The sequence below is a fragment of the Ammodytes marinus genome, assembly GCF_949987685.1.
Source record: "Ammodytes marinus genome assembly, chromosome: 4".
NCBI lineage: Eukaryota > Metazoa > Chordata > Actinopteri > Uranoscopiformes > Ammodytidae > Ammodytes > Ammodytes marinus.
In genome coordinates this window covers 22,994,495-23,010,462 of record NC_137233.1, presented here as the reverse complement: position 1 = coordinate 23,010,462, position 15,968 = coordinate 22,994,495, and the positions used below count along the sequence as shown (strand labels likewise).

Here is a 15,968-nt window from a genome sequence, read left to right as displayed (position 1 = left end):
TCTTTAAAGTCACATATCCAATGGCAGGTCTGTGTCCTGCACACATGCAATGTTCACAAAACCCACAGAACTGAGAAGATACAAAAACAGTCTCCGAGAACTAATTACAGCAAATTTAAATGAACTCATAGAGAAAACATCTATTTAAAAAAAAATGTATGTAACCATTACACATAACGTGTTGTACTAATTATTATTATTATTATTATTATTATTATTATTATTATTATTATTATTATTATTATTATTATTATTATTATTATTATTATTATTATTATTATTATTATACTTAATATTTTACAATAACACAGCTTTACCAATGTGGAAGGCCAAAAGAATATGCAGAATGTAAAGTGTTAAACATTACAGAAAAAGATAATTTCTCCAGCTTTTGAATAGGATATTTAACCTAAGAAGAATAGTGGAGACATACATAGCTAAGTTGGCAAAAAGCAATGCAGTGTGTAGCCTTATTCTTCTTGAAGACAGAAGACTGATACTATGGAAATGATACAAACTGTCATTTATGATAAGATGATGATCAGACTGTTTGTGTGCCCTCAGGTGCCAAAGGTAGAGAGAGTGGCCTGGTGCTGTCAGTACCTCTGCTGGTCCTCATCATGACATCAGAGGCCCGCTCATCCCATCAGTTCAGCTGGCACAGTTCACCCTGCAGACAGCAGACATGGCTCCAGCTGATGTGGGTGCTGCTGCTGGTGGGTTTCGGCCCAGGCTCGTGGGCCCAGCAGGGCACCACGCCACAGTCCATCAAAATCGAGGGCGACATCACTTTGGGCGGGCTGTTCCCCATGCACTCTCGGGGCCCTGCGGGGGTGCCCTGTGGGGACATCAAGAGGGAGAAGGGGATCCATCGACTGGAGGCCATGCTGTACGCCATGGACCAGATCAACAGCGACCCGGACCTGCTGCCTAACATCACACTGGGGGCCAGGATCCTGGACACCTGCTCCAGAGACACGTACGCCCTGGAGCAGTCCCTCCTCTTCGTCCAGGCCCTCATCCAGAAGGACACGTCGGACGTGCGCTGCTCCAACGGAGAGCCTCCCATCATCCCCAAACCAGAGAGGGTGGTCGGTGTGATCGGGGCCTCTGGCAGCTCCGTCTCCATCATGGTGGCCAATGTGCTCCGATTGTTTGCGGTGAGTTGAACTCATTGAGCACTAAAATAAACAAATATTTGGGACAGTCCCTGTCTTCAGTAAGCAAATGGATGGGCTGAATGCAGGTGAAAGCGATTATTCCATACAGATTTCTAACATATATTCCAAAAAGCAGGGAATTGAGGCACATCAGTTAAAGACACTGTCAACAATAGCATTCTCCTGCCTAAGATGTCTTCATTTAGATTTTCCTAAAAACAGTGGATTGGTTTAGCTCATCATCTCCAGAAAAGAGAACAGAGTGTTAAGGAAATGTATTTTTTTTTGTACAAGAAAAAGGGCATACAACAAGGTTCATTACTTGGACCAATGCTTTTTAGTCTATTTATAAAAGATCTACCTTTAAGCTGCCCAGTGGCCAGTTGCCAGCTTTACGCTGATGATGCGGTAATATATACATCTGCCAAATCACCTAGCAAGGCTGCGGAGATCTTAACTGAATGCCTGGATGATGTCCGTCAATGGCTGCAATGTAATCATCTCACACTGAATTTGAAATACAACTGTCTCTGTGTGTATCAGAAAACCGAGCTGTTCTTTGGCATCACTGACAGAAAATAAAAAAACATAATTTACTGAATTTTGAGAGCTTTAGTCAACTATGTTTTCTCAGATTCATTTTCAAATATTTACATAGTTAAGCCCCAGCACCTCTTTCCAGATATATATATAAGAAAAGACGGTAACAGAGTCACCAGGAGTGTGGCAAATGGTAACTGTAAACACCACATTGTAGAACCTCATTTGGACAGTCAGCTTTCTCCATAACAGGCTGTCAAGTCTGGAACACGTTACCTGTTGAAATCAAATTAATACCAAATATAAAGTTGTTCAAAACAAAAGGTTAAAAACTGGCTAAAAGCAAAACAAGCCTGAACCAATTTTTAGCTTACGTTATAGTGTTTTGTAATGTGATGATATACAGTATGTGTGTTGCTGTATGTATATTCTATTGTTTTCTGCATTGTACTATGGTTTTAATATGTTGATCAATGAAGGCTTTGTATGTTGTAAGTTGCCCAAATAGGGACAAGGGTTGTAAATTAGCGAAAGCTATAAACTCATCAGTTACATTCTTTGTAATGAAACTATGTAAAACTGCATCGTCCCTATACAAAAATAAAATGGAATGAAAAATAAAGAAATAAATGCATATTATAGTTTAGTTTAGAACACCTTTTACTGATATCAGTGGTCTGCTGTGCTTAGGTAGGGGACAAACACAAGTTTCCTGAACTTTTATCTTCTATTTCACTAAACTTTGTGTGTGTACTTTTAAACTGGCTCAATGTTGAACAATCCGATGTACAGGTGCACATGAAAAGCATACTGTAAATATATATTCACTATCATTGTCCTTATTCTGCAGCAGGGACATGGTGAAATTAAGCTGCAGTTCAGTTATGGATTTTACCTAATTAAGAATACTCCTCACATTTAATGTCATCATCTTATTGGATACTTACTGATAATATTGCACCTCACCTTGTTTTCTGCTCTAGATACACATATACTGCTTATATTCCACCTGCTTTGATTAGGAAACAAGTAGTACGACTGAATCATTTGAATGAGTTTCTCTACACGTCACTGTATTTTGAATACATTATCCTTGGTGACCTCCGCAGGCTAATCCATGTTATGTGCTCAGTGCACAGGTTTTGTTTATCTTTCTTTTATTTTTTATTAAACAGATTGACCTCTGATGATTGATAACACTGCTCAAAACAATGATAGGACACTGAGTCTGTGTCAATCCCATGATGTCCTCGTGGACCTACACTGGTACTGGCACACTGTAGCAGAAATCTAGAATTGCATATCAAAAAAATATTTTCTGGGTTTAATTGGCCATATAAGTTTTATACATTATTTTTTTTAATTACATTATTCTTCTTCTGGATGCTACTCGCTGCATCATTCTTCACAGTGAGGATGATAAGTTGAGAGCCAAGAAGGAATGGAATCTAGCATCCAGGGCAGATGTTAACTACAGAATTATACAGTAGATCCCAACCTCCACTTAAGCCCCTCTCAGCAGCTCAGGACCCTGGGCTGAAAACAGAGAATCAGGGCAGCGAGATGACATTGGTTCTAGGATAACAGCAACTTGAAGCGTGGCCGGTGTGGAGTAGATTTAAAATGGCTAAATGGTGTATTTTCTATCTTACTGTCCATATGTGCTGCTCTCTCCGGGCTCCGGACACATAGACAAGTGTTCACTATACACTGAACATCTGCTCTCAGGCAGAGCTGAAGGTGTTTCAGCATCTACCACACATACTGTTAATCTATTGACAATTGGAGGTGTGTTCTATTGTATATAAATGACTATACAGCTGTCTTCCTTCATTGCAATTTATAAAATGTGTATCCTATCTTGAATGGGTCAGCTTGTTAAATAACAGGACATACAGTATATCGGACAGTAGAATAGCACTTTCTATACAGAACCATTTAGGGCTGAAATGTATAGCTGGCGAACCTATTGATTATCGATATTTTTTACCCCTGCTTCTTGTTTGACTTTTTTCTACTTTGAATATTTTCCTCTCTTTTGCATTGATTTAAACCTAGTGGGGTTTGAACCATCCGTCTAACGAAAAGAGCCTTTTGAAAACATCCCTTTCGGTATACTAGCAATGGACATTTTCCACTAGTTGTGACTTTTTTTTGGCATTTTACCCAAAATAATAATACATATAATATAATACATAACATACCATATTAACATCATATCACACATTTTCCTTGTAGATCTATTTATTATTATACAATTTACTCTGTACCATATTGTATTTCAATGAACTGCCCATAATCTGTAACTGCAGACTGTGCAGTTAAAGTCCTACTTCACCGGTGGGAATACGAAGGTGTATTGAACTCTGAGATCCTATGTAGTATAAATGTGCAAACATTTTAGAAATCGGTTCATCCTAGCCTGAGAAAAGGCAGAAATGGTCTCACTGTCTAACCCTACATTTTGCCCAGTAGTGACATCACAACTGGTAAAATGTAAGGTTAGGATTAACAGGACAGCTGGGCCAAGGGAAGACTGAGGAAAGACTGAGGGAAGAAAAACCTAATTCATTATATTATAATAGTGATTTTATAATGATAGAACGCAGGTTCCGTATGGGTGAAGTATTCCTTTAAAACACATTTTTTTTAAAACAATACCTCAAATCTGTTGCAAAGTGATGTGATTTGTAATGACTGAATCATTACAAAATAAACATTTAACCATGCTGTTCGATTTCAAGGAACCTTTATGGAAGCATTTTGTACTAATATGCCATTCTTGTCAATAAGAAAATTCATAATTGTCAACATCTCTAAGATGCACAGACACCTGTTTCTGTTTAGCATTAAAAAAAAAAACGTTTAATCAGAAAATAAAGTCAGGGCTAAACACATTTATTTGGCTTCTATCCTGGAATATCCTGAAATAGACTACCATGTACCATACCAGAAGATCTCTGCAGTGCGAGGTCGTAAAACAACACTGATACGGCTCATTGATTTTACTAAGTGAATTGGTGCAGACGCTTCTACGTGATTAATATTGAGAGGATTAGGTGTTGTCTTGTTCATTACAAATGTGTAAAAATTGAATCACCCCTGATGACACCCAGCTGATTTGTGAAACACGGCGACGGAAGAGTTTTTTTTCTGGGACAAAGTTCTGCCACGGTTGAAGATGCAGTCTAGTGCTGGAGGCTGCCCAGGGAATCTGAGCTTGACGGGGTTGACACCGCAGCAAATGCAAGCTGCATGTGGCCATCAGAATTAAATATATTGTATGGCTTACAGCTGAGAAATGCTAGCCTTTTTCTGGTCTCTTGATCTCTGTCTCTCCCTCTGTGCTTAACGTAATTTGACTAAAACCCCTATAATCCTTCCAGATAATCTGTGAAATGGTTCTCTCGCTCCTCTCTCCTTCTCTACCCCTTGTGTCTACCTTTCTCTCCTCGTTCCACTCCAGAGGGCCCAACGTTAAGCCTACGCAGTGGCACCGGCATTAGCAGGGTCAGGGTTGAGACTAGCGACATAAACTGTGTCATTAAAATAGTAGCACACCAGTAAATTAATCTTCTCATCTATTTTTTCCTCTAAACAAATGCTTTTACAGCGGTGGTTTTACCATCTGTATTTCACGGTGACGTTATATCTACTCAGCAAAGACCAGCTCAGGGCCGACTGTGCTGTGAAGTTGCCTCAGTCCTGACTCCTGAGAACACAGGCTGTTCAAAAGATGAACTCTCTCTATGAAATATCAATATGGGGATTTTAATGCACTACAACTTGTTTTCTATTAATGTAGAAGGTCTCAATTTAGATACTGTTAAGGTTTCGGCCGTGAGCATGTGGTGAATCATCCTCTGACATGGTTCAGTGCCTTATCCAGTCATTCTTTTTACTTTTCATATTGACCTAATTGTTTGATGAGTTGCTGATGTTTTCCACTTGACCTGACTCTTTGGTCAGCACTGACCCATCCTTGTCTCTCAGATCCCCCAGATCAGCTATGCCTCCACGGCCCCGGAGCTGAGTGATAAGAGCCGCTACGAGTTCTTCTCCCGCGTGGTGCCTCCTGACTCCTACCAGGCCCAGGCCATGGTGGACATTGTGAAAGCCATGGGCTGGAACTACGTCTCCACGCTGGCCTCAGAGGGCAACTATGGAGAGAGCGGTGTGGACGCCTTCCTCCAGATATCCAGAGAAGCAGGTTGTGTGTCTGACTTTATGAATGTGAACTCACTGCTGTAGGTAACAATAAGGGATGACTCATTTATCAAGCCAAGTTTTTAATAAAATAAAAAAACAAGAACTAACATAGTAGTCACATTACTATGGTTTTAAAAGCTCAAATGATGTGACTAGGATGTTGATTTCATGTTATCAAAAACCATATGCAGACTGAAAAATTCAAACAAAAAAGGGATGGATTTCCATGAAATATTGAAGGTTACATAGATGCATGGTCCCAAGGGGATAGATCCTCATGACTTTGGTATTCTCCTGACATTTTTTTTTTATATATTTTTTTGGGCATTTTTATGCTTTATTGATAGTGTGAAGAGACAGAGGTGAAAGGGCAAAGAGGGGAGTGACATGCAGAGAACAACCACGGGCGGGAATCGAACCCGGGTCTGCTGCTGGGCCCGGCCCGGGGGGGACGCCCTACCAACTGAGCTAAGGGCGCCCCCCGTCCTGAAATTTTTAGTGCCACCATGGGATTTACATTTTTGACTTCAAATAAATTGCACTGATGACTAGATGAACAACCAAAACATGTTATACATCTGATAATTACTTTTTCTCTAGTACCAAATTCATCCAGAATTGCAATTCTTCTTAGCTGCAGCTGTTTTTTGTGTTGAGTGCTAATCATCACTAAATGATACTTAGCATGCTGACAAGCTAAACTAAAATGATGACAGCCTTGTCATGTAAGCATGACGCTAGCACTCAAATCTCAAGGCTGCTAGCGTGGCAGTAGACTTTAGAATTAATAGTTAATAATTAATTAGCCCTGGTTCACATCATGATTTTGTGATTAAGACATATTTCAATACTGACTTAGACAGGCTAACGTACCCACAAATAAAATGGTGATGCTGAACGGGTAATATGTGTACCTTGAATGTCTTAGTTTAACTTGATATCATGCTAACATTTGCTAATTAAGTTGATGGGAAAGTTCATTAGATGTATTCACCATTCTTGCTGAAGGGGAACATGAATCTGAAGGAAGTTGACATGATATCACTATAAAAATATTTTTTGTAATTTATGAACGACTACTGTTTAGGGTTTCTGTCATATTAGATTACATTTCTTCAGAATTGTTTCACTGTGCTGTGCTGAGAGAAAACAGGGCTATACAGCAATGCCAAAATATTTCCAATGACTTTGACATAGGTGGGCTGTGTATTGCACAGTCAATAAAGATTCCCAGAGAGCCCAGACCGGGGGAGTTTGAGAAGATCATCAAGAGACTGATGGAGACCTCCAATGCTCGTGGGGTAATCATCTTTGCCAACGAGGATGACATCCTGTGAGTCAATCTCTGCTCCACACCATGTTAGAAGGAAAACAAAATCTGCCACAGTAATGCTGACAGTCTCTTATCGTCAAGTTGAATTTTTTGTAAAAGTATAATCTGTTCTCTTTCAGACGGGTGTTGCAGAGTGCCAAAAAGGCCAACCTGACAGGCCACTTTCTGTTTGTTGGTTCAGACAGTTGGGGTGCCAAAAGTTCCCCCATTCAAGACCAGGAGGAAGTGGCTGAGGGTGCTGTCACCATCCTGCCCAAAAGAGCCTCTATTGATGGTATTGCAAATGTATTAAATCAAAATATTACATTTAGCTCTAACCGACTGCAATAGGAATATATTACGTTGATATAGAAATCCAATATCAATGCAAAAAGAAAATAAGGAAATTGAATGATATTTTCATCCTGTCACTGAACATGGAGTGAATTCAGTCATAGCCAAATGTTATTGTGCAGATATTATTTATTTATTAGATTTAGCACAATTCATAATTCATATACTGCCATCAACCCTGAGCACTGTAGTTTCATGCAACATGAACTGAATGTGTGGTTTGTGAAATTATTCAGGATTTGACCAGTACTTCACTTCAAGATCTTTAGAAAACAACAGAAGGAACATCTGGTTTGCAGAATTCTGGGAAGACGACTTCAAATGCAAACTAACCCGCCCTGGCATAAAGTATGAACTCGGTAGAAGAAAATGTACAGGTAAGCCGGCTGCAGTTTAGCGTACAGGAAAGACCTCAAAGGAATAGTTCAACATTTTTAATTGTTTGTTTTTTGCCTCACTCTCCGGCAGAAGAAAAGGCGACAGAAACCGTTCCTGTAACTGTGCATGCATTTAAATTAGCTTGGCTCAAACAGTCAAGGGGAGAAGGTCAAATTGATTTACTGTAAAACATCACTAAACGCTCCCTTGTGTTTGTCGGGAATTGTTTTTTTTATCATGTAATGTTGCGCTTTATATTATAACATGTTATGTCATTTTAGAATCAAATACATGCGTGACCGTCACGTGCACTTCCTGGTTTCCTTACAGTATGTAAATAGTTTTAAAATGACAAAACGTGTAAAAGTATAGAGCGCAACATAATGTGGTAAATAAACAAGTCCCAACAAGCACACAGGAGCATTTAGTGAAGTTATAAAGTTTATATTTTCACCTGCTCCCCATGACTACCAGTGTTTGAGCTAAGCTAACCTGGATGAGCGACCTTTGCCCAGTTCTATATCAAGTGGGCACGCATAGTTACAGGAATGGTTTCTTTCACCTTTTCTTAAGCTGGAGATTGAAGCAAAAGGCTAACAATTAAAAATGTTGAACTATTCCTTTAAAAATTATTTTTAAGGCAGCATTGTCTTTTTATCTTCGCCACTTTAACACTCCTGTCATCTGTCAGGTGAAGAAAGAATCAGTCGAGACTCTCAGTACGAACAGGAGGGCAAGGTGCAGTTTGTGATTGATGCTGTGTACGCCATGGCCTATGCCTTACACAGCATGCACCTGGACCTTTGTCCTGGCTCCATGGGCGTCTGCGAGAAGATGGACCCTGTGGAAGGACCGGCGCTCCTCCAGTACATTCGCTCTGTCAACTTTAACGGTGAGCTTTTGACTTTCAGTCTGTTTTCGCCCGTTTCTCATGCAATGTTTGATGATGCAGATTCAAAATATTTTAAATAAAAACTGGATGAGAAACCTTATATGCTGGAAAAGCTTTTTCCACTGATGCTCTTCATCACTGCAGAAGCTCTGAAAAGAAGCCAATTTAAAAAAAAAATAAGAAAAACAGCAGAAGAGAGGTCAGCTCGAAATCGCAAGCCTTGAGATGTTTCTAATGTACCTAGCTAGAGAACACAGTACATTTTTTTCAAAGCACATCCCCTCCCTAGGGCTGCCTCCTTGCGCTTCTCTATATACAACGCTCCCGCTTTTCATTCGTGTCTTTCATAAAGAAGTCACAATTTGGAATAAGAAAAAAAAAGTTCTATGAAAGCATCCTATTTACCGCTCTCCTCTTGCTCGATGACCTTGTCTTTTATAAAAGACTTTCTGATTGAATGCCTGCAGGGACCTGAGAGGAACATTCAATCACGTTAGGGCAACAGAGCAGAGTGCACTGAAAGACTGTAAGCGTTGAGGAGAGCCTTCACCAAAGAGCATCTTGCACTCAGCCTTCACATGATTGCACACGACTCAAGAAAGCAAACACAAGCTGAAGCTTTTCAACAGTGTGTGGGTGTTTTCTCAGCCATTAAAGATGGGGTTGCATATCTTCTTCTTAGAGAGCCTGTATTCCTCTGACTAGCTTCTTTGCTTTCTTTGATAGCACAAAGTTCATTAACACTCTGTGTCCATCCAACAGGCAGCGCAGGAACTGGAGTGATGTTCAATGAGAATGGAGATGCTCCTGGTCGTTATGACATCTTCCAGTATCAACTGTCCAACGTCACCAACCCTGGCTACAAAGTTATCGGCCAATGGACAAACCACCTTAGACTCAATGTAAATATTGATATGATATCGAAGTATCTTTTTTTGTCCATTTGCGGTACAGCCAATTCAAATCATTAGAAATTGGGACACATTGGGAGGACCCCTTATTGAGAACCAGGCCAGAGGTTTTCTTGGTTTCTGGCAAAATGCTAAACTATACTAACCAGCTGATATTGATATTATCAGCTTTCTTTAAGCAATTTCAGTAATTTTGAATGAATCCAAAATAATTAATCAACCTGTCATGTTGCTGCTTGTCTCAGGTAGTGGTTACTCTATAGCTGGGCCAGGCACTGTGATTTTATGCAACTTAACATTATATAAACTCATGATACACATTTCTGCATGCAATGTTCACACTGTATGATCAATTGACACTAAATGTAAACATGCAAAGCCCAGATTTTTTTTAATCTATTGACAATCCCAATAATTTAAACAAGAAAATCAAGTCTTAAGGCTATAATTGTGACCAGAAGATATAAATTACTACTCCAGTAATATTAAAACAACCTTATTACTGGTAATAACGGATCTTTGGGCAGCAGCGTAGTGAGAAATCAAACAGGGAACTATTCCATCCAGTGGCGCTTCCAGGACATTTTGACTGGTGTGGCCAAGGTGGGACACAGACGTAGAGTTGGGTGGCCATCGCAACCTTGAATGAATGGCATGTGATATGCATTTTAACCAATGCAAAAATTATTTATAATCCCATATCATGTTAGTATCCATTGTATGTTTGTTTTCAAGACCAGCTTCAAACAACCCAGAAGAGTGCTAACATGCAGTTACCATACTATCAGGGGTGTCATGCAAACCAAAATTCTGGGAAGGCACAACAAGAAAAAGGGACCATAGGGTCAGGAAACGAACCTCTTTAGGGGGGTCTGATGGCACCCCCCCCCCTAAAATCTCCAATCACTCCATCTGCAAGAAAGCAGACCAAAATTCTGACCTGCCAGAAATCCAACTGTTTGCTGATTTATTTAAGTCATTGCAAGCCCCTTCAAAATGCATGTAAAATGACAAAGAATCTTGAATGAAAGACAACAAAATTTGACCAGATTCTAAAATGAGGCATATTCAAAACAGTGTCTGCTTCCTGCATAATGGCAGCAGTTTCTAACCATGTAGTCCTTAAAATACTTCAATTAGCCTTCAAAAGTAATGATTGCCTGTGTTTGTAAATCAACCCTAGCCTGAGGAGATGCAGTGGTCTGGCGGCGACCGTAAGATCCCAGAGTCGGTGTGCAGTTTCCCTTGCGAGAGCGGAGAGAGGAAGAAGATGGTGAAGGGTGTCCCTTGCTGTTGGCATTGCGAGCTCTGTGATGGCTACCAGTACCTGCTGGACGAGTTCTCCTGTGACATGTGTCCCTTCGACATGAGGCCCCTGGTGAACCGCACGGGCTGCCGTGACACGCCCATCGTCAAGCTGGAGTGGAGCTCTCCCTGGGCCATCATCCCCGTCTTCCTGGCCATCCTGGGTATCCTGGCCACCACCGGTTGCATTGTCACCTTCATCCGCTTCAACGACACACCCATAGTGCGGGCCTCCGGCAGAGAGCTGAGCTACGTGTTGCTGACCGGCATCTTCTTCATCTACTTCATCACCTTCCTCATGATCGCAGAACCCAGCGCGCCCGTCTGCGCCTTCCGCAGGCTGCTGCTGGGCATGGGCATGTGCATCAGCTACTCCGCCATGCTCACCAAGACCAACCGCATCTACCGTATCTTCGAACAGGGCAAGATAGCTGTCACACCTCCCAAATTTATCAGCCCCGGCTCTCAGCTGATCATCACCTTCATACTCATCGCAGTGCAGGTATGCATGTGGAAGAGGTTTAGCCTGGCTCTGCCCGCATACCTACTTCCGCTCAATTTTCATTTCCCTTCAGTAGTCAGTCTGGGTCTGTGGTATATTCGCGGGTTTTCTCCGGCAGATTTTTACTGGCCCAATTAGCGAACAGAAAGAGTGGCTGAGAAGAATGACGTTGAGGTCGGGCCCCAGTTTCACTTGTAGTCAGAAGCCGGCGCATGACATACGTCACGACCAAACGTTATGCGTTTGGCAGATCCAGAGTGGCACTGGGCAGATCCAATAGTTTTAAAATGTAACAGACACCCGCTTTCAAGTGAATTCAAGTTTGTCAATTGAGAGATTCAAGACCTTCTGTACTAAATAAAATGAAGTACGATGGTCTGGTAGGACCAGGCTAGAAGAGGGTAACCTTGGGTTCAACATTTTGGAGTGTTGCAACCCCCCCCCACCCCCCAACAAATTACACCCTTTACATACGAATGGCCAAGATCTTTTAACCTATGGTCCTTTCTCTGCAGTTCCTGGCAGTGTTCATCTGGTTTGGTGTGATGCCCCCCATGGCCGTCATCGACTACGAGGAGCAAAAGCCCCCCAACCCAGAGTTTGCCCGCGGGGTCCTAAAGTGTGACATGTCCGACCTGTCCCTGATCGGCTGTCTGGGCTACAGTTTCGTACTGATGATCACCTGCACTGTGTACGCCGTCAAGAGCAGAGGAGTCCCCGAGACATTCAACGAGGCCAAACCCATCGGCTTTACTATGTACACCACCTGCATCATCTGGCTGGCCTTCGTACCCATCTTCTTTGGCACAGCCCAGTCTACGGAGAAGGTTGGACATTTTAATATTTTCTTGAGCATCCCTGGTCATTTCTCCTGAGATCGGAGGTACTTGGACTTTACAAGAGCATATTTTAATTTTATGTTGCTCTATACTTTTACTCCATTTCGTTTAAGAGGGAAATTACAAATTACTTTTGAGATCAGGATTTTGCATACAAAACATGATAACCTTCAAAAATATCATGTATGTACAGACTAAACTACCAAACCATATGTTAAAAAGTGTTAAAATGAGCTCTTCCATGACTAGCTAAACCATTAAATTGCTAACACATTAAAGGTGGACTCGATTCAGGAGAATGCTTGTTGTCAAAATCACTTTAAGTCAAGATCAGTGAACATCTCCTCACAATCTGCTACCTGTCCTGTGAAAAAGAAATCTGGTTTTAAGGCATATTAGGCGATTGTAAATTACACACAGCCCAGCGCCAAAGGTGATCTAAAATAGCTGGCTCAGAGCTGTAGCAGCAATCTAGAATGTTTTGGATATATGTTTACGTACCCCTTGTTTACATACCCCCCCCCTTTTTTTTAGCAGATTATTTTCTGAGGACAAGGAAAAGTGATTTTAACAATAAGCGTTTTTTCCGGAATTGCTTACACCACCTTTATTGCATCAGTTATACAAATCCAATAACATATACACAGTAGCTCTTTTAGAGGCAACTGTGCCACCTAAAAAATAATTGTATTTTCAACAATTTATGAAGGTTAGTACATATATGTTTCAGTAAAATCATGCAGGACTTACCTTTGACAAAGTTTTCTTTTCATAGGATGATAGCTAAAAAAAACAAATTAACAGATTTCTACTCAAATGAATGAATTATCGATTCAGTTGCAGATTATTTTTCGATGTATTGCTTTGTCTTTAAAATGTCAGAGACAGAACAGTGGAAAAATACTGACATTTGAGAGGCTGAAACCTATGAAAGTGTTTTGCAGCACTGTTTTTTTAATTGCAAAACATAATGTTCTCACTTTGCATTTTGATGCACTAGTTTTATCATTATCTATCATATATATATATATATAGCTGAATTTGTTGGCAGTGTGACAATATACTCTATCTACCCCCGAAACAACTAGTCTGTCAGAAATGAGTTCTGTCTATCTCATTCATTCTGCCTCCCATTATACTGCATACATTTACAGTTCTTTCTTCAGTTTTTGCATTTTTGCCATTACTTATGAATTGCCTTCATAATTTCAAAATCTATCAATTGATAGGTTAACAGATGTAACATTTAGTTTTGTGCATTCATTCATTTGTCATTTGATTTAAGCAATTCCCAATGTTCATCATTGAACATTCTATATATTAATGAGAGTATTTTAAGTCGTCTGGTAAATAAACATTTTGCAATACACAAAAGCAAACACTTATCGTAAGAGAGTAAATGAAACCCTTAGATGTTCAACGTGAAATCTGAGTCTGTTGCCTGTCATATCACATTTGCTTCCTGCTGTATACTCACAGGACATCCTGCCTCCACCGTAGTGAGGATTACATTTAGCCTGAGGGCTATTTTCTGCCGTCACAGAGTAGGCCGACGAGACTGTTGGGAGAATATTTGAAAACAGAAATATGCTTTGACTAATAGAGAGCTTTATTATGAATCAGTCAGGCCGAAACAATTAAAAGCCTGAGGTGCTTTCAAAGTCTTTTCACCTCCTCCGACTGGGAATGAAGTGAATTAAAAAAGGCAGGGATGAATAGAAAGGAGGTCAGATGAGCTGAGCACCCCATCATACAAAAATCCAGCCATCCCATTCAGTTAATTAGAACCAAGAAAAAAAGAGCTAAATATAGACGCTTGGCTTGTTGAAATGATGGCTGTTATCCTTCCATCATGTGTGTGTGGGACCATGTGAATTACCTGCTTGATGTCAGTTTGTACATATGGAGGAACCATTCACTGAGCCACTGAGTCTCTCTGCTTGCCTCAGGCCAAGCGCACATACAATCCACTTTGTGCTCATAAATCAGCGCATCTCCTTTTACAAAATTGATAGGACGCTAAAGAGGAGCCGATAAAAAGCACGACAGAGATGATAAAATAAACTGTACAGTATGGACATGTCCATGTGTGGTACCCAGAAAGATGCTCTGCTGCTGAGGGCACTGTAGGCCTACAATAGATGACTTATTTATGGCACACAAATATATCTTATTTATGGCACATATGGCTTGATTTATTTACGAGCTGCACACTTTTTCTGTAATAAATGAGTTCATAATTTATTGGATTGGTGGTTCTTATAGGAGAAGTTATTTCTCATTATTACTGTTGCTTTTTGAAAGAAGAGGAAGAACAGCCTGCGAGCAGACATGGTCAAAGAAAGCCCCATAAATAGAGCCTTCTTCCCAGGCTACATACAAGCGCAGCATAAATCTTTCATAATATGGGATGGGGGGGCACTGCCTCCTGTGCTCCTGAATATTTTTAAAGACGACTGCATTCGTGACAACTTGTGCAATGACATAAATTGGATTTTCTAGAACCTATGCATCCTGTTATAATCAATTATTTACTGCATCCTGAGTGAGAAATGAATCTATAATTTCTTCAATAGCCTAACCATACTGTGTGTGTGAGTGTGTCTAAAGGGATCTATCTTCTCTGACCCCCACGCTGTGTATTTTCTGTTGCAGATGTTCATCCAGACAACCACCCTGACAGTGTCCATGAGCCTGAGCGCCACCGTATCCCTGGGCATGCTCTACATCCCCAAGGTCTACGTCATCATCTTCCACCCGGAGCAGAACGTGCAGAAGAGAAAGCGCAGCTTAAAGGCCGTGGCGCAGGCGGTCACCGTGTCCGTAAAGTCCAACGACAAACCCAATGGAGAGTCCACAGTGAACAAGATAGTGCCGGATAGATCACAGTGAGAAAAAATTAAGCCAAAAGGTCCAGTGTTTTTTTTATATCCCAGCTGATGACCAGGCAGTGAGACAATCATCAGCATACACTTTTAGTTTTGGCTGGATTGCTTTGTTTTTTTTCTCTCCCTCCCCTTTAACTGTGGATTGAAACACCAGCAAAGACAATTTTCACGCTTATTTAAATAACTAAAGATCTCCTAAACCCGGAATGAAGCACAAAAAGGAAATCGAAATGCTCACCCTTGAAATGGATTACATTTTAGAAACACTTGAACAAGAACTTGAAAGGATGTTGAACTGTCCTGAATGGACTGCAACATTTGAGATGTTTACTTCTTTTTTAGTAACAACATTCACATATACACTTCAACTTGACAAGGAGGAGGTAGGCTATTGTTAGTTTAAAAACTTTCCCTGGGAAATACTGTTAAGGAAAGCATCATTGTTTACTGGCTCTGAAAGCACTGCATGGATTGTGTTTTAATGTGTACTTGAATGTTTTGAAATATTGTTTGTACGGGGGTGTCGTGACTTTTTCTTCCGATTGCCCTGGAAGGAAATTAGCTTTTAAAATACACCACCTTGTCCTGTTACTATTTCTGCTGAAGTCCCCTGGGGAGGTTTAATTCATCACTTCATTATAACCGCTCACAGCAGCAGAATCATTCGATGTCCAATAA

The 15,968-nt window shown here is 40.7% G+C and overlaps 1 protein-coding gene across 1 annotated transcript; it reads left to right on the top strand.

The window, feature by feature from the left end:
* Positions 1–534: 534 nt before the first annotated feature.
* On the top strand, positions 535–15,294 carry grm6b (glutamate receptor, metabotropic 6b; the record flags this gene model as incomplete). Its single annotated transcript, XM_080026594.1, is given in 11 exon segments — positions 535–595; positions 598–1,160; positions 5,694–5,910; positions 7,107–7,242; positions 7,362–7,516; positions 7,812–7,952; positions 8,645–8,845; positions 9,608–9,747; positions 10,940–11,563; positions 12,079–12,390; positions 15,058–15,294. Coding segments are annotated over 11 exon segments (2,787 nt in total).
* Between the last annotated feature and the right edge of the window lie 674 nt (positions 15,295–15,968).